At 39.4% G+C, this 21,225-nt stretch overlaps 1 protein-coding gene across 1 annotated transcript in view; it reads left to right on the top strand.

Moving 5' to 3' along the window:
• Positions 1–8,989: 8,989 nt before the first annotated feature.
• RPS6KA5 (ribosomal protein S6 kinase A5) overlaps positions 8,990–21,225 on the top strand; it is a gene marked incomplete at its 5' end in the record, with an annotated part of 42,017 nt that continues 29,781 nt past the window's right edge. The window contains 4 exon segments of the mRNA XM_072428525.1: positions 8,990–9,061; positions 14,016–14,234; positions 16,610–16,725; positions 20,516–20,623. Coding sequence (XP_072284626.1) covers positions 8,990–9,061; positions 14,016–14,234; positions 16,610–16,725; positions 20,516–20,623 — 515 coding nt within the window.

Below are 21,225 nucleotides of genomic sequence, written 5' to 3'. Positions count from 1 at the left end.
GATCAGAAAGGGAATTTGAAAGGCATAGAGTGATCAGAAAGGGAATTTGAATGGCACATGAGTGATCAGAAGGGGAATACTGGTATGAATGGCACATGAGTGATCAGAAGGGGAATAATCTTTCAGAATCTTTTTTTTCTAGATTTTCCTCCTTTAAATTGGGTGCGTCTTATATTCCGGAGCGTCTTATAGGGCGAAAAATACGGTACATCAGGACTGAAGGAATAATAACATTTTATTCTATGGCCCCTCCAAGCTGTCGGGGGCTGTCATCGAACCCCCAGCACCATTGCGTTACACAATAACCCCCTGCTATAATTTACAAGTTTACCACCACTGGTTTAGGGTTTTCATATTTATGTTATGATGTTTTATGTTGATGTTCAGGCAGGAGGGAGGTTGCACGCTTTCCCATAAACGGTATGACAGATGTACAGATTTTATACTTCCTAATCTAAGGTTTAGCTCCAGGCGAGGATGAAGATATTTAATCCGTGAGATTTTCAAGTAACTTGCAGATTTTAGTTAAAAAAAAAAAAAAGACATTGCAGGAATGATTACATTCACTCCTCTTCACTGGATGTGATCTTCTGTTGGGTTGGGAAGACCGGTTTTATTTTACTAAGCAGACTTTTCTGGCTCTCCAGCTTGCATGGAAGTAAAAAATGTTTATTAGCTGAGCATTCTGCATTGTTTTAGGAGGAACTTATATTGGGCCCCATCACATCTGTGCTTTTTTTTTTTTTTTACAGAATTCCTTTTTTTTTTTTTTTTTTTTACAGAATTCCTTTCAGTATAAGTTGAGTTTGGGGAAAAACTAAATAATATGGTTTTTTTTGTTTGGGGATGCAGGCTGACAGGTTTGCTTTAGTGGACCCTTTAGTAACTTTGTGATGTCTATTCTGCAATGAAATAAACTTACCTTGTAGTTTTTTTTGCAATGCTTGCACAGTCCATTAGTGGTGGACTTCCCTCTTATTTAGAAATGACACAACTCTTGCGCATGTATGAGGAGGTAAATAATTCTCAGTTAGAGGTATGCTGGATTCATGGGTGCAAGAATGCATGTGTAGTTCAATTTGCATTTTAGAAAAGATTGTAAACAGGCAGGTAAATATGTACAATTCAAGAAGAAATGTTGCCTATCCAGTGTTCTCATAATAGGAAATAAGGGGAGTACCATAAGTGAGAATATAACTTAAAGGATCAGATAAATCTGAGCAGTGCTTGTTAGAGGGCACTCTATTGTTAACTGATAAAAAATTATTACTTTATTAATGATCAAATCTTGTCAAGTTGCATAACATGGAACTTAACATTTATAAAATCATGCATACAGTGTTACCACAAAGGTGATTTGTATTTTTAGTCAGAGCCAGAGACCTTATGCATACTTAAGTGTAAATACAGACATGATACAAATCTCCTTACCCGACGCGTTTCGCCCATTCAGGGTTCTTCAGGGGATTTGTAGAATTGGGTAGGCTCACCAAGTACTGCTCACCGTTTCCCCCATTCAATCTTTAGAGAACTGCCATTGGGGAAAACTACATGTAGCGTCTTCTCAGAGGCAACAGTTTCCTGGTATGAGGAAGGGGTAAACGCATCACCGGTGTGAACCTAACCTAAGTCTGCTGCAGGTAGGAGGAAGCATGTCTGCAGTCTCCTTTTCCCCAGCGATGAGACTACTATGCAGTAATTTAGTAAAAAGTCACAATGGTAGAGGCGGCAGTGAGAGGTTGGTCTGTGTTAGTGACCACAGCCAAAAAAACCCAATTTCCTGGATTTAAATAATTGTGACAAATTTTTTGCGGCTTTTAATTCCTTATACAATGCAAGGGACTGTTATTTTGCTTCAAGAACTCTGTAGACTTTAGGGACAGACCGTGGAGCCGGTTCCATAAATGAGTATGAGAATGTCCACACAAAGTACTGTTGCTGCAAGAAACAGAACTGCGTTTTCAAAGTGTATACTTTTATTTTTTCCTCATTTTCCTTTAAATGTGCAACTGAGATAGACTCCATTCCTCCTCCTTCGGTTCTGGTTCAGTGTAGGCGACACATAACATTACCGAGATGTCTGAGGCATAAGGAGCCATTCAGTTCTATTCAGAAGAGAACGGAGCATCTGTGCCTCTTGATGTTATAGCACATCTGTGATTATGAAGTGAGGTTTAATTTCGTGGCTCTTTAATGAACAACTGCACAGAAAATAGACCATCTGGAGTGTGGCAACTTTGTCACAAGTCTGTCAAACATACTTTCTGTGTTTTTACTTTTTAAATCCTTGTGGATTTGTGAGTTGGGTTTCTTATTTTCGCTGCTTCTGATAAAGAGAATAAAATACAAGCAGGTCTAGTATGTAATGTGAATTTGCCAGATACATGGAGAGCTGCGGATCTGGGGATTTCAATAAATGTCATTGCAGATTATTTCTTCCCAGCGGTGCATTTGCAAACATCAGTTTCTGCTGCAGCTGTCATCCTACATTAAAGCAGAAGTATACTTACCTCTACCTCCAGCGATGCAGCGTCCCTAAGCTCCCTTGTCTGTGCCGACATCTCCTTCTGGTCTTTTTCTAGGTTCGGTATCTTTGGCGGTATCGCTGGGGCAATATAAGTTTGGAGCATGCACACAGTAATTCATTCCACCGCCCTTCTTGCTACAGTAGCTGTAAGAGAAAATTATATATTCTTGTTAGAATTGCTTTGTCACTTTACCCTGAATTGCTCCCCTTTCTTCTTTGTAAGGTTTGGGTTAGCTGGTGCTGGAGGTTACCTTGGGTTGATGGCGTGTTCAGGCCAGGCCATTGGCTGCTTTAGCCTGAGCACTACATCTTGGATGTGCCAAGTGGCCCTCTTATACTTTTAAGCACTGGCTATTTCATGGAAGTGTTGCTAGAAGAATTGCAAGAATAAGCAAAGGTGAATAAAGTGGAGATTGTGCACCCTAAAGTAGAACTGAACTTTGAACTTTTGTGATTCAGTCAGGTGGTTATTGCAGAAAGGGACCGGAAATGTACCTTCTGCAATAACTTCCCCTACTTACCTGATTGCTGCGTAGATCAGCATTGGTTGCTAGAGAAACCTGGGAATCCCAGCTTCCTGAATGAATTCCTGCATGATAAGTTGCGGCATCCTGGCACGGCCAATTGAGACCACCTAGGATAATTTTTGGGAAGTAAAGAAAATGGAAGATGCGGTGCTCTGTGATGGAACATAGTTTAGTCCTGCTTTAAGGAAACTTCCTGTCTTTGATATATGTCTAATTAGCAAATGAGAGGACTCTCCTAAAATCCCCCAAAAGGGATCAGACTTTTAGGAGGCGATGAAAGCACCATACCAGCATTTATACACTTCAGATTGATTTTAAAAAATATAATAATAAATGAGGTAGCCAACACATTTCAGGGGTTTTAGCTTTCCTTCATAGTGGAATTCCTAAGAACTCCAAAAGAAAATTGAACTGTAAAAGAAATTTTGATGGTTAAACTGGAAATTTTGATGGTTAAACTATTTTGTACCCGAAATTTTGATGGTTATCAAACAGATGATATTCCTTGGATGTGAATGTTCCTTAGCTAATGTGGCAGCTGGAGAATTTTATTGCTGTTTGCATACCCAGGAGGCCAATTTTTCCTGCCTGCACTAGGTAACAGGTGTTTGAGGGAGTAGAAATGAGTAAATCTCAATAGGGGCACCGGCTGCCTCTGAAACTTGATCATTTCACCTTACTGTATCTGAAGTGTGCTTTTAGGTGTTCAGGTGCGGCCTTTTGTACATGCAAATGCAGCATGCTTTAAATAATTGTACTTTTAAACAAAGTACAGTTATCATGTTTCTCCACCACCCTTTACCCAAGATAACCTACCCTGCTGCTCCACAGATTCATTCTAAGGTCCCACGGCTCTTTCCAAGTAATCTAGCTGCACCTAGAACCCCATACACCTTAGGGTCAAAGTGGAATGTCCATCGATGTAGTAAGAAAGTGAATGCCAGAATTGTAAGTATGAATCGATAGGGAGGGTGGGATATAAGCCAAGGGAAGGAAATGGCAAGTTAACTGTACTGTTATCCAGAGAATATTAGGGAGCACAGAGAGAGAACAAATAAAGAGGCTCGAGGCTCAAAAGTATTGTCACACTATGAATGTATTAATACATCTTAACTTCATACATAACAAAGTCAAACAAATACATAATTCACAAACATATATTTGTTAGTATGTTGTATTTCTCTTGCCTAGTTCTAGTAAAAGGAATCACAGAAGTAGGAACATTGGTTCAAGTTAACAAAACATATTATGTTTGTCTTGCCTAGTTCTGTTCTAGATCACAGAAATAGGATAGTTTAGACATAATATTGCTAGAGTGGACATTAAACAGCAGAGAATATGTATGGGAAACAGGAAAAAGTGATAAGACCGTGTTTTCTGTATAAGTCCCCCACGCGTTTCGGCCAGATTAGGCTTCCTCAGGGGTATCTGACTTTATACGATTTATGGTAGGTAGTAGGAAGGTCGAGTCTTAAATAGTGTATTCAAGACAGGTAGTTCCTAAGGTAGTGCTGATACACAAGAAAAGCTGCTTTGATGCTACAATTTGGAAGGGGAAATTCTAAAATTGAAAACTGTAGTTCTTACTCCCTTGGGGGTAATTCACCCTTACCTTACACCGCACCTTCAGATCTGAGGACCCTTTAGTGAGCGAAGATGTATAGGAAAGTGCAGTCTTAATGTATTGACTGATAAGCGAACGGTTTAAAAACTTTGTAACATGAACAGTGGTTGCTTGATAGTGGAAACCTAAAATCTGTGAGTACTAGTGATTTTTTGCTAGGTTCCTTGAGGTTGCCAGGGGTTCGTTGAGCAATGAGCAATTTGCGCGCCTCGGGTCAGTATTAGTGACCCCATTGATCTTCTTTGCTATCTGTAAGGGTAACATTCTTCCCACTGGCTAGCAATGTAAGAGGAATTCTCCCCACTGACCACCACACTAATGTACTGTGATCCTTGGATATAATAATTATAGAAGGGGTTCCCTGAAGACCTGGAAGTTATTTCAAGGGTTCCCCCATGTCACTGGTTTAGAGTAATACATGAGGAGTATTGGGCGAATACGCAGAAATTCTCTCCATGGCAGCCTCCCCTTCCATCCCCTTTTGCTGTTTATGCTGATGTGAACAGACCTATAATTTTATTTGTTTAATGTAAATAATTTTATGTTATGTTAAAAAACATCTTGTATACACAGGCTACGTACACACGTGCAATAATTATCGTTGGAATCAAATGACTAACGACAGATCGTCCGATATTCGTTAACAAAAAAAGTGCACAGCGACGCCGATAAACGACGAATGCCACTGGAAACGAACGACTGTCCCTGCGGATCTGATTGGGCGAAGATCCTTTGCTATCTTTTGTGTGTACGATCATTCATTGATCGTGGATTGTTCTGTGATACACTTTCTCCTGTTTGTCACTTCCCGCATCGTTCAAACCATCGTATCTAGTTTGTGTACATCATTGGTGGATTTTATTTGAACGTATCATTTCAGCATGTACAAAATTGTGCATAAGACGAATGTTCAAAATAATCGTTGATCGATCGTTAATCGTTCGTTTTCTAATAACAATTATTGCACGTGTGTATGTAGCCTTATGTCCAAAGTCATTTAGTAGGGTTGCTGACTTGCATGCAAAACCCAAATACAAAACTTTAACATAAACTTTAAAACAAAATACAAAACAATAATAAACTGCGGGTAATGCAAATATAATGGGCTGTACTCTATTAAAAATAAATGTACTTAGACTATCATTACCCTCGCTTTGCATGTAATGTATCCAGCTAAAACCGATTCACAAAAAAGAAAAGAAACTTGCACAAGATTCACAGATAGTCACTGTAGATTTATCTAAGTATTGAGCGCTTCACTATTTTTTTTTTTCTTTAATAGAGTTGTTGAGCATTTTCTGCTAATTGCTTTTTTTCCTGTGCTAGAACACACTGTACTTTCCCATCATTTTTTTTTTATATTGTGGAGGGCTGCGGGGTTTAACTGTCTCCTTCGCTGTCCGCTGTGTTACTAAGGGGCAAGCTGCGTTCATCTTTCTCCCAAGGCTCCAACAGCTGCAGATGCCAGAGAAACCCAAGCCTGGAAACTCTGCTGAATAAAATATAGCGTGTTTTGGCTTCATTGTAATTGGGGAACTTGTTAGTATTGAAATCAGGGAAGGGGTGGGGGGCCAAAGGGAGTGCAATCTTTTTGTTTCTTTATTCTTTGCAATACATAACTGAATGTGTTTGTTTTTGGAGTGGTTGCTTTTGTATGCTTTGTACAACCCTCCTAAACCACTATTTAGCTCACATTTTCTTTTGGTTGACATTATTGTAAAAGGTTCTTAATGCCCCTAGATTTTTTGACTTGATTGCTTGAATTTGGTTTATAATGAGTACCCACACACTAATCGAAAGTAGAGATCATGCTTTCATGGGAGTGTCTACCTTTTGGATAGAAGGGTGTATATGCAGATGGCAGGAGAGTACAGTAATGTACTTTGGTACCTTGGTATAAGTCCTTAATCCGTTCCAGATCCTTGGACTTATACCAAACAAATTTTTCCCATAGGAAATAAAAGGAAAATGATTAATATGTTCCCCTGAAAAAAATATCCTATTGGTATTGGCATAAAATACATTGATTAGGCTGTATAAAATAATTTTAACACTGCTTATTAAAATAAACAAATACAAAAGCAATCGGATGAAATAAATGAAAATTTAACCTCACTTTACTTTGCTGAGAAGAGTCGAGTGCCCACTAGGATGGTGCCGAGAAGGGAGGAGATGTTAACTGGCGTATTGACGCTCGTGGGCAGTCGTGGTTTTGTCTCAAGAGGGGTAAATAAGGGTAGCGCGCGGTGTTATGACTCAGTTTGACCCATACAAATTGTAGGCAAAGGTTGTATACCAAGCAAAATTTTTCGTGTCCAAACAGGACTTATACCAAGTTGGACTTATTCCAAAGTGGACTTATACTGAGGTACCGCTGTATTTTGGAAGATTGATGGGGACACTGGAGGCAGGGCAGTGATTGTATATATACCCTTCAGTGTTCTCTTTTAGGCTTAGTCTACACAGACCTTTCCCCGGGCCTTTAACCTTAGGCTTTTAATGCCCATGTTTGAAATCCCCATGCATTCCAATAGGAAAACGCTTCCATTGACTTTAATAGGACCTTTTCCTGCATTTTCCGTAGTTAAAAACACGGAAAAAAGTTTCTGAAAACGCGGCATCTGCGTTTTCCAGCGTTTTAAAGGCAAGCTATAAAATGCTAAAAAAAAGTGCTTAAAAATGCATGTAAACGCAAAAGCAACGTTTACATGTGTTTTCAAAAACGTCTATGTAGACCCAGCACTTTTCAGTAACCACATGGCTGTTTTTGGGTGGTTGCTAAATAGTTGGGTCACCATCCCAGCGTAAAAAAATCCTGGGGAAAATACTGCCTATTTTGTGCTATCTGCTAGGACAACATTGTTAGATGGATCACAAGGATTTAGGTTTTTTTTGTTGTTCTGGGACAGTCCTTTGGTATATTTCACACAAGCATTTAAAACCTGGAAGCATTCAAACATGGCATCTGCCATTGCAAACTTTTTGCTCCAGTGCTAGCTTTTTGAATTGTTACAGGTTGCCCCCTGGCGGGTGACACAGGATTGCCTGAGGTTAGGTACAGAGTCGAAGGGGTTCCTGGTCATCACCCCTGAACCCTGCAAGTAGCAACCGGTCAGTGAACCTAGTAGCCACCGAAACACTTTGCTGCAAGGAGATCACCATGTCATGGCCTCCAGGCTCTTACAACCACAGGGTGACGGGTCAGAATGCTTCCATGTGGCAGTGGTTATCTGAATGGAACACAGAAAGTTTAGGCTGAATAGTAGAACGAGTTGAGGTCAGAGCAGGCTGCAATCACAGGCAAAGTCAAGTTCCAGTCTGAGAGTAAAATCGAGAGAATGCCAGGCAAAATGGCGGATAATGCGCTAAGAATCCAGCAACCAGAACCTCAACCTAAAGAACCCTAAATCGGATCAGCAGCCACTAGAACAGTGTTCTCCCCAGTCCTTTTTAGTTGGGTGCACCACCTGGAATTTTTCAGTAACCACACCATCAATCCGGGAAATAATGTAGCAGGATCATGACCAGGAACCAATCTGCTCATTAACTGCAGGACAGACTCGCTAATCCACGCCAGCATTTGTTTTGAGATTGCAGTGCAGCATTGTTACTGTGTACAAAATATAAGTTCACTCAAGTTTCTAGCAAGATTAGTAGTTGTTTTATAGCATTCATTTAACAGTTTTCAATGTTCTATTTTACAGACCAATCGGGAGCAAATCAGTATTGTGTACTGTTGGGGTTTATAAAAATTTTTTAGATCAGATAGGGAACCTGAACCTGGAACAAATCTATCCCCTCAGGTCCCTTTTTACTGCTTGATGACTGGTGATTAAATTTCATCCATATATTTTATTACACACCAATATATCACTGCATGCATTGTGCAAAAAGCAAGGGGATATCTCATGGCGTCCAATCAGACTGCAGATTTTCGCTGTATGGTATTGCAATCTAATGAAAGCTTTTGCTCTTTATTGTGCTTTGCCACCATACCGTCAATTACAATTTTATGTGAAGGTTTTTGCAAAGTAGCACTTCTTCACTGCAGTCCAATAACCAATTAGCAGCAGGTGCTGATTCAGCCCTTTTTGCTTCACTTGATAATAAATTCTCTTTATTTTTTAATTAATCCAGCTTTGTTCAAGTGAGATCAGTCGGTGTTATTGGATTCAAGTCATGATGTACAGCTGGACATATTTCATTTATTTATGGATCGATGTTGATAGTACATGGCAGGGCTGAGGATAGTAATTCATTAGGTTGCTTGATGAACTTGGTGTCATTGTTGCTTTTTTTTTTCTTTTACAGCAAACCTGACGGGGCATGCCGAGAAAGTGGGGATTGAAAATTTCGAGCTCCTGAAGGTGTTGGGGACAGGTGGTAAGTCATTTTACATATCTCACATAGGGACGTTTATTTAAATATATAATCACCATCAAACTTCACATTCAAGTATATCATCACATAATTTCGTATCCCAGATACAATGGCATGGCTGTCATTGGTAAATGTCTCTGCAGTTCTTGTTACTTGCGGGTATTCTTTGAAACTCCTGGAAGTCTTGTGTAAGCCCGCTTGAATCGGTAGACAATAACAGAAATGAAACTCCAGGGCTTTAGAATCACCCTTGTTCTCCTTCTCTTCCAACCCTGTATTTTTTAGGCTCATTACATGGCCTTTAGTCTTCAGGCAGGTTGCAAGGTCCACTTGTTTGCCTTTTCTGCAGACTTAGAGGTCTTTGATAATTAAAGAGAATAACCGTGACATGTCAACCCCACTCTGCAGCAATGGTAAAGCCACCTTTAAAACGTTAATGGACGTGTTGCAAGTATTCAGATCTTTTGCAACAACTTGCAATTTAGCTCAGGTGCCTTCCATTTCTTTTGATGGCTGCTAAGATGTTTCTGCACGTTGATTGGAGTCCACCTGTGGCGGGTTGGTTGATTGGAGTCCACCTGTGGCGGGTTGGTTGATTGGAGTCCACCTGTGGCGGGTTGGTTGATTGGAGTCCACCTGTGGCGGGTTGGTTGATTAGCCATGATTTGGGATGGGGCCACCTCCCTATAGAAGCCTCATAGCTGACAATGATATCAGAGCAAAAACCAAGCTATGAGGTCACAGGAGTGGCTTGCAGAGGTCAGAGACAGAATTGTTAGAGAGCACAGATCTGGGGAAGGCTTCCAAATCACGTGCAATCAATTTAATGTACCTCCAAGGTGCAGAAACATCTTGGCAGCGATTAAGAGAAACGGTAGGCACCGGAGCTAAATTTTAAACATTGTTATAATAGGTCCGAATTCTCATGTAAATGAAATATAAAAAAAATGTCTAAAATTCTGTTATCACTTTGTCATTATGGGGTACTGAGTGTAGATTAATAAGGAAAAAACAATTGTAGCATCAAACTGCAACATAACAAAACAAAAAGTGAGGGGGTCTGAATACTTTCTGAAGCCACTGTAAAAAAAAAAAAAAAAACAGGAAAGCAAAAAGAATCATTTAGGTGGCAAATTGGCAATTTGCTTTCAGTTTACTTCCAAGATTCAGCCTAGATCTTAAATATATACTCATGAGCACATATGCATGTTTGTTGTTGGAATACATTTTTCCAGTGAACACAAGAACAACGTGTTGAAGAATTTTCAAGCTGAGCTGCGTGGTGTCTATACAGAAATAGGTGTGTCACTGTGGTTGGTTGCAGCGAAGAAGTGAATTTCTCAACCCTTCAAAAGGAATTCCTGTTTGAATAGTCAGCAGATTGCCATCGTGGACATGTTATCTTCCTGCGGCTTAACAAGAGATTATGCACCTGATGCTCAATATTACCCAAACATTAAAAGGACAGAGAATCTGATTCAGTTTGCTTTTCATTTCAAAACTTTGTCACTGCTTTTTACTGGTTTGATCCAAACACCCAAATAATATCTAAAGGGTAAAATAGTTTAATTTCTGTACGTTAAATAATTATTATAACAGTGATTACTTTAAGAGGAAACAGTCATCAATGGGAATTTGTAATCATTTTTAGCTCCACTCTTGATAGAATTGTTAGAACGGTGGCTCAGTGGTTAGCACTCTGACCTTTGCAGCGCTGGGTCCCAGGTTGGAATCTCGGCCAGGACACTATCTGCATGGAGTTTGCAGGTTCTCCCCGTGTTTGCGTGGCTTTTCTCTGAGTACTCTTGTTTCCTCCCACATGCCAAAAACATGCAGTTAAGTTAAATGGCTTCCCCCCTAAATTGACCTCAGACTGGTAAAGACATATGACTATTGTAGGGACATTAGATTGTGAGCTCCTTTGAGGAACATTTAGTGACATAACTATGGACTTTTTTGTACAGCTACGTAATATATTGGCGCTATATAAATACTGTGTAATTATAATATTTGTGCAGTTTAATGTCTCAAGAACATTTTTTTTTTATTTGTTTACCTTTACATTACTTACTTTTTTTATTGCTTTACCTTTTTTTTTTTTTCATGAGGCTAGCCTACTACATTGTAAGCAGACACATAAATACCAGGCCTAGGTTGCTTAAATGAATAATAAAGGCTTTGTTAATAACTGTCTTGCCCTTATCCAGCACCCTGGACAGAGAAATAATAATCTTCTCTCTTATAAAGTGTCATCATTCCTGAAGGAGTATTTTACTATGAGAACCACCGAGATGGGGACCATTCAGACATTTGGTTGTACATACCATAGTTTACATCAAAATATATCAAATATACATATTAGATGACATACCTAAGTATAGATCTTCATATCAAGAACTAGGATGTATATCTATAAATAAAACTAAAGAGCATCAACACTGACATAATGCAGTGCCAGGGTGGCTTCTATACAGGCAATACAGCCTGACACTGGGCTGATATTCCTGCTTTTACAGGGAAAGAATACAAGTGAATAAAAGTACAAACATTCACCCCTACAGAACATGTAAACCCTGACTTTGAACAGATAATATTTACCACATTTTGATCTGCTAACTATACAATAAGGGGCTGCAATGGTTAGCACCCATGGCCTTTGCAGCGCTAGGTCCCAGGTTCAAATATCTTCCAGGACACTATCTACGTGGAGTTTGCAGGTTTTCCCCTGTGTTTGTGTGAGTTTCTTGTGGGTATTTCGGTTTCTTCACACATCCCAAAAACATGTAGTTAGGTTAATTGGCTTCTACCCTTGGACCTTAGATTGTGTTAAAGACATATGACTATGGTAGGGACATTAGATTGTGAGCTCCTTTTTATTGGCAGGATCACAAAAAAGATTAAAGCCTGAACAAAATGACAACGAATGCCATTACTCCATTTTTATTAGTAAGCTACAATATAATACATTTCTGTTCCTAGGTTTAGATACGCTTTAGGGATACATTTTATTATTTTGCGTCTATGCCAGTCCATCTGGGAGCATGAAGTCATTGACTCCTAATAACCCGTTGGATACGTCTATAGTAGTGACTACTCATGGAACTTGCAAGACATGAATATGGAAGTAGATATTTTAGTCATCTGTGCAGAACGTTAACAAAAGCAAGTTTAGTTGCAAATTTTAATTTGATTTTAAGTTGTGGCAGGACACATCTCCCCCATTCTAATGGGGAGAAGTCAAAACTCATGACCCCAATACTTTTAAGCTAAATAGCTCTATCAGGTCTATGGTAGCTGATGCATGAAGACTCCGAGATCATTCGTCAGGTTTCAGACTGACCATGAGGTCTGTACATGGTTGCTGAATGAAAGCCTATACACAGGGATGTTTTATTCTGTACACCTTTGCGAGTACTGATAAGGACATCATTTTGCATTTAAAATAGTGTGAATTCAGAATTGCAACCCCCAATGTTCGGTTACCCTTCCTTCAGAGAGTTTGGTCTCTACTGATTTATATCTTTCATATCTTACTATTTGTCAGCCACATGCTGACCAACTCCCATCATCCCACCCCCAAGGTGCCCTATTATAATCTGTAGAATATGCAGGACTTTAAGGAACAATGGGGTCAGGGTCATATTATTGAAAACCACCTTGATGATGATACCAGCTTTGCTGAAAAGTGGCCGAAAGGAATGCCGATGCACAGTAACAATACACTGCTAATCTGTAGCATTCAGCTTCTCTTGAGGGTCTTGAAATTATTCCCCATACCATTTTTCTGGTAGCGATCGTCTGATCTTGACGAAGGACAGGATGGATCCTGAATTTTATGTAGTGTATGCCAAAATGTGATCTTGCAGTCGCAGTACAATTTGAGATTTGGCAGACCAGTAAAATAATTATACCTTTATTATTATTATTAGATAGGTGTGTATCCAAACCTGGTCTCCACTTGCAATAGCCTGCCCTTGTCAAGATCCATGGTTTTTCATTGCACTGCTGCAAAAAGAAGAAGCGAAGCTCTCGATTTCTGCTTCGATTAAAGTCCAGGACTAGAGACTTTTGTGCCAGAATGCACAAGCTTCTCGAGGCAGGTCAAATGCAGGTCAGAACAAGGGATAACTTGGGGTCAAATGTAACTTATTTAATGAATTCTGAATCTGGTGTCAAACTAAAGGTTGTCGGCACATGCCCTTAATCTAGCTGTGCTTGTCTGACCTATTTAATACAGTGTTGTCACATACAGAAGAGGCTTTAGCTTGAGGTTGTCCATTTCAAACACATTTTGTGTGAACAAATTCTAATATAAACTATACCATGACGTCAGAGGTTTTGTAAGGTGCTGCATCCACCATGCCTGACACACAATCTTCCACATTCATTTGAATCTCTTGATTGTGTCTGTATAATTGAATGTATTGTTTTCTAGCCACATGAAATTCTTTTTTGGTAATAATCTGACCACTAGCATTTTTATTTATATCTCTTGACCTACATATACCTTTTAATAGATGTAATATAAATGTAATCAAGTAATGCAGCTATGACTATCCAGCAGTAGGTTAATGATGTATTGCTATTTTTAAATGCCAGCGCAAAGGATAAAGGATATTGCGTTCTGAATATGCATGTATTCTTCTGCGCTATTCATCAAAAAATGGAAGAATTGGAGATAAAGTGATAGTGTTCACAACCTTTGAGGTTTCTTGGTTAATTATGATGTAACAAGGACTTGTGGACAATGCTTCTATACTGGAAACATTTATGAGTTGCAAATATTTATTACATGAAAGATTGCATATGTAATCGGTAAAGTTAGCCATAAACTGTATGCCTGTAGAATTATTTTATTAATTTTACAGACGACACCAATGCGGCCTCATAAATGTTTATATAGTTTGTAGCTGTAAATTCGTTTTGGCTAATCAGCATTTATTTCCCTGCTATCTAGCCTACGGCAAAGTGTTCCTGGTGAGGAAGATCAGCGGCCATGACTCCGGAAAGCTATATGCAATGAAAGTCTTGAAAAAGGCGACTATATTTCAGAAACCCAAGACAGCAGAACATACGCGGACGGAACGGCAAGTGCTGGAACACATCAGACAATCGCCCTTCTTAGTGACCCTTCATTATGCCTTCCAGACAAATGCAAAACTTCATCTCATTTTAGGTAAGACGCCTCATATACGAAACTGCTGATAATACACCCCAGCTGCAGAATTTTGATTGTTAGTGAAGGCAGAAGGTAGGTATTTTCTTCAGTACCAGCAAATGGAAAGACTACAGACGTAGATGAAGATTAACTCCTAATTGAAACCTCAATTTAAATCATCGTAATACATTCCAGGTGCATCAATAAAAAAGGTGTTTAATGTCTTACAGTTCATTTTCTTTGTATAGCAGGCACAGCCTAAATGTCCTTCTCTGCAGAATGCTGGCAGGGAACAGGCCTTTCTACTTAGGCTGTGGCTGCTTGCTCAAAGAATGAACTAGACTTTGCACCTTTTTTGTTTTAAAGAACCTGCAATGTATGTTGCAGATTTAAACTGGTTTTCAGACTGCTGCTGTTGTCAAACACTGTCTTTGACTTTTAGTGCAAAACAAAGCCGTAGGCTGTATTTGATTTGCTTGCTCTACATTACAAACCCATCTCAGTAGCTGTATGTCAGTAAAGTTGTGCAAAGCAGGTCAAATGCAGCCAGATAACTGTTACCCACACTGTTATTTGGTCATTGCATTTAATGTCAACCTGCTGATTTAGGCTTGACATGCAAACCAAACACAGGAAATCAACTCTGTCTACACATGCCTTAATGCTGCTTACAATTTAGTGTCTCGCTGACCGCTCTGCGGGAAGTCCCAGTCGGACTGGTTAAATATTATTCTTTCCCTATGTGTTAACTAGCCTGAGATAATGGACAGCACTTCCATAGAATTAAATGCAAATGCTCAACTGAGGCAAGCAATCACGCTTATGTGACCCACAGTGGGTTTTTTGGTGCCGAAAAACAGTGGAATTGTATCTAGAGGTCCAGCTGTGCTGTGACTGTGGGCTGACTGGTATGCGGCAGGTCTTTATTGCAAAGAGAGACAGGTGATCTCCTTTTTGCAATAAGTATAATCTGTCAAATGTTGCCAGGGATACCCGACATATTCCAGCTTCCCACATGGGTGGCGGAACTGAATCCCAGCCATCCCTATCTTCATTTTGGTCTGGCCAATCAAGTTCGGCGAAGAAGAGAAGGTGGGAAAAGATGGCAGCACCTGCGACAGGACTGGTGAGTATCCACAGGATTTAGTTCCACTTTAAGAAAGGAATGCCTCCAGGAAAAACAACAAAATATCAGAAGGTACAGTTAGGTCCAAAAATATTTGGACAAAGACAAGTTTTTTCTAATTTTGGTTCTGTACATTTCCACGAATAATTTTAAATGAAAAATATTCTTGAATGGCCATGTCAGTCACCTGATCTGAACCCAATTGAGCATGCATTACACTTGTTGAAGACTAAACTTCAGGATAAGTTCAGTTAATAATAAATAACATACGATTAGTACTTAAGGAAAATCAAGAAGGTATCCAGTTTGATACCAATTTATATCACACTTGCAGCATGAGGGATTTTATATGTAACAATTTCTCTGCAGGTTTTGGGTTTTCTGGAGCAGTTTGGAACAGTTCCACACTTGCAGCTGAATGCCGGCCAACAAATTACTTAATTTACTAACTCGACTGCTGAACCAAACACCAAGCTATTACTGAAATGAATGGGGATTTGAAGGAGGAGGGGTCATTGTGCTTAACTGACATTTATCTTCCAAATAACTGCTTATGTGTCAGAAGCCGGAGCACTATATTTTTATTGCCATAAAATCATTCATGGAAATTTGACAGTTCTGTGCAAGAAAACGAACAAGGATTGGTGAATGGCTGTAAAGATGCCACATCAGAAAGGCTGTCTGTCAAGGTGGCATTATGTATAAATAGGGGCCTGTATTGTACCTGTTTATGATTGGTTGTGTGTATGTAATTATTGCTTGAAAAAAAGACTAATACCTTCCTCGAGCAAAGGCTGTTCTAAGCTCCTACCAGTACCGAAGTCTTTAGCTCAAGTGACAGGGAGTGGATAGCAAGTGGCTGTGCTTGCACCACTAACACTTATTCATTGTCCCCAGTGGCAAGTGCTTACCCATCCCTAGTTTGCCCAGGGGGCAAGACCTGAGCAGCTACCTATCCACATGATAAATTAAAGCACATATTCAGTGGATGAGCATATGCCCCTAATTAAGCAACAGGTAGGTAAATGTGTGCCATTAGGTACATTGAGGATTAAAGCGTCAAAGCAGTCGCCAACTATCTGCTCCGCTTGAATTGTGTCTTAGGTGCTCGTCTCTGCAGAAGCTGCTTTCAGATCTCCAAGTAGCATATTCTTCATGTATTTGGTCAACACTAAAACATTCTTTTTACCATATGTTTATCCAACTTAAAAATGCTTTACATTTGAGTAAATGCTTTAGTTTGCGTGTGTTTATATATTTTTTGCAGATTACATTAATGGCGGAGAACTATTTACTCATTTATCCCAACGAGAGAAGTTCACAGAGAGGGAAGTACGGATATATATTGGAGAAATTGTACTGGCCCTTGAACACTTACATAAGGTAAATCATTTACTTTTTATTTACCTAAACTTTCTAACCCAGAGTAAAATGCTAGAATGCATTTTGGCTTGGAAAGGGTTTTGAAAAATTTGGTACACCTTTAGGCTTGGTCTACATGTACGTTTTTAAAAATGCATGTAAATGTTCCTATTGCGTTTATATTCGTTTTATGCACTTTTATTAGCGATTTAAAGCTTGCCTTTAAAAATGCTGGAAAAGGCCTATGACACGTTTTCCGATGTTTTTCCCGTTTTCAAGCGTTTTACCGCATTTTCTCTGTTTTTAACTAATTTACATATTAGGTGCTCAAAAACACGGGAAAACATTCCATTGACATCAATAGAAGCGTTTACCTGCATTTTCAAGCTTTGACTGAGCAGTTTAATTTTTTAAACATTGCAAGCAACATTTAGGATAAAGCTCATAAATGTGCCTCAAGGAAACTTACTAGTGTAGATTAACCCGATGTAATGCATAGGGATTTCAAACAACGGCTTTAAAAGCCTAGGGTTAAACGCTGGGGAAAACGTCCGTGTAGACTAAGCCTTAAATGGCCACAGCAAAAAAGATGCCAGTCATGTAGGAAGTGGCCTCCTATGTTTGAGGAGGGTGTAACTCATAACTAGCTGTATGTGACAGTAATAATGTAATGATGTGAGGAGTGGAAGTAGATAGGTGAGAAGTCTTCCAGGAGTGCAGAATATTGCATGAAATGGGAATGAGAGAGAGGAAAGAGCAGAGTCTTCCAGCAGGGCAGATTATTTCAGGAAAGGAGAGTTATAGAGGAAGGAGCAGAGTCCTCCCGCAGAGTATTTCAGGAGAGGAGAGTTATAGAGGAAGGAGCAGAGTCCTCCCGCAGAGTATTTCAGGAGAGGAGAGTTATAGAGGAAGGAGCAGAGTCCTCCAGCAGAGCAGAGTATTTCAGGAGAGGAGAGTTATAGAGGAAGGAGCAGAGTCCTCCAGTAGAGTATTTCAGGAGAGGAGAGTTATAGAGGAAGGAGCAGAGTCCTCCAGCAGAGTATTTCAGGAGAGGAGAGTTACAGAGGAAGGAGCGGAGTCCTCCAGCAGAGCAGAGTATTTCAGGGGAGGAAAGTTATAGAACTTACTCTGACTATATTTTTCCATATGGTTCAATAATCTGAATTGCACTGGCAGCCACAGCCTTAGGAGGTGTAAAGTAGAGGTCATACGGTACGTACCTGATTGATTTTGTAGAAAAGGTCTTGCAGCTGATAAGGGTGGAGCCATCAGCTTTGTATCTGCACTTCAGCTCAGCCTTTGACACAGTTCCACGCAATTGTGTTGCTTCACTGTATAGTAAATAAGAAAATCTGCCTTTTAGAGATTCCTATTTTTTTTTTTTACAGTCAGATCATAACATGACATTTTGAACTCCACTATCTGTGTGGCTTTTCCTTCTATCCACCAAATAGGATTTTACACCTAATTCTAACTTGCTTATGAAGTTGCTTAACTTCAGCAATCTGGGGTTGGGGTCCATCAGGGAAGGGCGATCGTGTTTGAATGCTGATTTTTCTTGGCAATATTTCTGCCAGCAGCTCTAAAAATAAAATTTAAAAAAATGCAGCTCTTCAATATTCACTTTCTCAGGATCCTCACCAGATCTGCAATCCTGTGCCAGTTCTATTCTGAGTTGAGTGACACTCAGTGGTAAACCCACATCCTGTGAGTGCAGGGTGTCATGGTGCCACTCCCTGAGGTGTGTTTGTGTCAGGGGGGCCATTACCTTTAATGTGTGTACAGTGTTCAGGTGGATCAATATCAGGTGATTGGTCAGTATCCATGTATGGGCACCTTTTTTGAGGGTCCATTTATATTCTCTATTTAGATTCTCTTTTTTGGGGAGGTAATACTAAGCTGCATAAGATCTGTTGGCTGACTATTCAGTTGGCTGTATCTACTTCCACCTTATTATCTGCTGTCACAGTAGATAAGAAATACTAAAGCTTTCTACTGCTAGTTTTGCTAGTTAGAAGATTTGGGACTTGTTTTAGAGCTTCCCTACAAAGTTAGGGGTATTCACTTCCCTACAAAGTTAGTAATAACTTGTCACTGCTGCTGCTGCCTTGAAGTTGTGCTGCATGAAGTATCTTCAGTACCTGGTACACCTTCTAGTACATTGCAGTAATAATATAGGGAGCCTACCAAATGAATCTCAGATCTCACAGGTGGATTAGGTCCCTGACACTCATTTAAAGTTAGAGTAGAACATGAAGATAGCAGAGAGCTGTAGGAGGACTATGACCCTGAATTATGAAAGCTCTCCAAGGCTGGAGAGAATACACTTTCGTCAGTGGAGCTGGGTGATCCAGCAAACTTGGGATGGATCTGGTCCAGGATTCAAAACAATTGCTAGCAAATAACAAATGATTTTTAAAAATCCATTCCATGTTTTCTGGATTAACCCAGCTTCACTTTTGAAAGTGTATTCTCTCCAGCCTTGGAGAGCTTTCATAAATCAGGGCCTATGTATTAACTGGCTTCTGAAAAACGTGACTGTAAAATGCTCCTGAAAGCCAACTCTGCAGACCTAGGCTTCCAGAATCATTTTCAGGTAAAAAAAAAAATACAAAAAAAACTTTTGCAAAAGCCAGCACAGGCTTTTAGGATTTTGTAGGTGTTTTCAAGTCTTTGGAGACATTTGGACGGCCAAATGACCCTAGAAGCTACATGGAGCTTCTGAACACACACGTAAATGCCTGCACAAATAAAAAGACCCCTTTTTTTATTTAAACTATTTTCTAAATTAAACAAAAAAGTTGTAACTGGGAGAATTTTGGAATTCGCACCACATGCCTAATATGTCTATATGTATCCAAAATTGGCTCATGGGATTTTAAAGGTGCTTAACAATAGACAATCACAATGTTATAAAAGCATTTTCTATATACTTTATGGTTTTATATTATGTTTTTAAAAAACAAATAGACTAAAACCCTGAGTAAAACGCTTTGGGTCCATGACGCGTTTCACCCAAAAGGCACAATATGGTAGTTGCATCAATATGGTTTGATAAAACAAGCACAAATCAGAAAAAGATAATAAATTAATGAATTTAGCCCTATTATAACATTTAGACAGAAAAGAAACAGAAATTTAAACCTACTTTTTCGACTTTCATAGAGCAATTGTCTTGCAAATATAATCAGATCGTCTCAAATTATATATCCAGCATACATGGTTATCATCAACTGAATGGGTGCAAGTGTGAGCACCGTGACCCTTTTGGATTTCCTAATGGGTTAACACCACTTAATTGTTTTTGTTGTTGTTGTTCACCCATGTGCACTTTGTTAGAATCGCACAATCGGGCCTGAGCTGTTCAGTTTTCTTTTTTTAGTAATTGGTGTGGTTGCAGTCAGTTGCAAGCTATAAAAATGCTTACAAGAGCCTGAAAAAATGGAGTTCTGAACATTCCATTACTTTGCAGGGAAGCACTATTTAAAGCTACATGTTTAGCTACATCCAGCTTTAAAACTATCTTTAACCCCTTTTTATCTTCTATGCATTTGATATTCATGAAGCCCTATTCTGCATATTTATAGCAAGATAATTCTTTTTATTGACTAATTCCATTGTGTTCCCCATTGGCTCATAAATCAGCTATAATCCTGGTTGTATATGGTATGGATCCTGTAGTAGAATTTACTGCTGTTTACTGAATATTTAACTAACCGCAGATACTTCTATCTGTCTCTCTGCGTCGTTCAGTTCTGCACTACATTTACGCTATAAACTGACAGGGAAAAATGTTACTTTACCGTTACAGCTGGGAATAATTTATCGAGATATAAAACTTGAGAACATTTTATTGGACTCCAGCGGTCACTTGGTATTAACAGACTTTGGCCTCAGCAAGGAGTTCCTGACCGATGAGGTGAGTGAAACGTTTGTGTGCCCAATGTTGATCTGAATGGAAACTATATACTTTTTTTTCTATGGTGCTGATATTGCTTATTCTGTTTGTATTTCACACTGGGAGACTCCAACTAAATTCATTAGAAACTGCAGTAATTCAGAGCTTGCTTCATTACCTGGCTGAAAGGCCCTGCATTATCTAGCCTTTTCCTCCTGACTTTCTCTGGCCAGCTCCTTTGTATTCAGTAAATTTTCAGTTATTTCAATTGTGAAGATTAGGCTAATGTAGGTTTTACCTAGAGCAGTCTGCATGCAAACTGAAAGCCCATTCATCCAAAATGACAAAATTTATCATGACGAATTGTTATTTAAATTACTCTTCTCAAGAGCCAGTTCATGGCTTGATTTAGAGTTTGGAGAGGATTGCTAAGGCAAGGTGTTGTGTTACTTTCAGGAAACTATGTACACTACCCTGTTATTCCCTCCCTTTAGCCATGACCTGCCTGTATTGCATATCAAAGCACAGAAAACCAGTGATCGCTGGATCTGAAATAAGGTATGTAATGAAACTTCTAGTAAGCTTCAGCTTTAAAGCAAAGTTTGCAGCAGCTGGTTTGGTCC

This window comes from Pyxicephalus adspersus, chromosome 12 (genome assembly GCF_032062135.1).
Source record: "Pyxicephalus adspersus chromosome 12, UCB_Pads_2.0, whole genome shotgun sequence".
NCBI lineage: Eukaryota > Metazoa > Chordata > Amphibia > Anura > Pyxicephalidae > Pyxicephalus > Pyxicephalus adspersus.
Note: the sequence above shows the minus strand (reverse complement) of the source record. Positions and strands in the feature narration are given on the sequence as shown.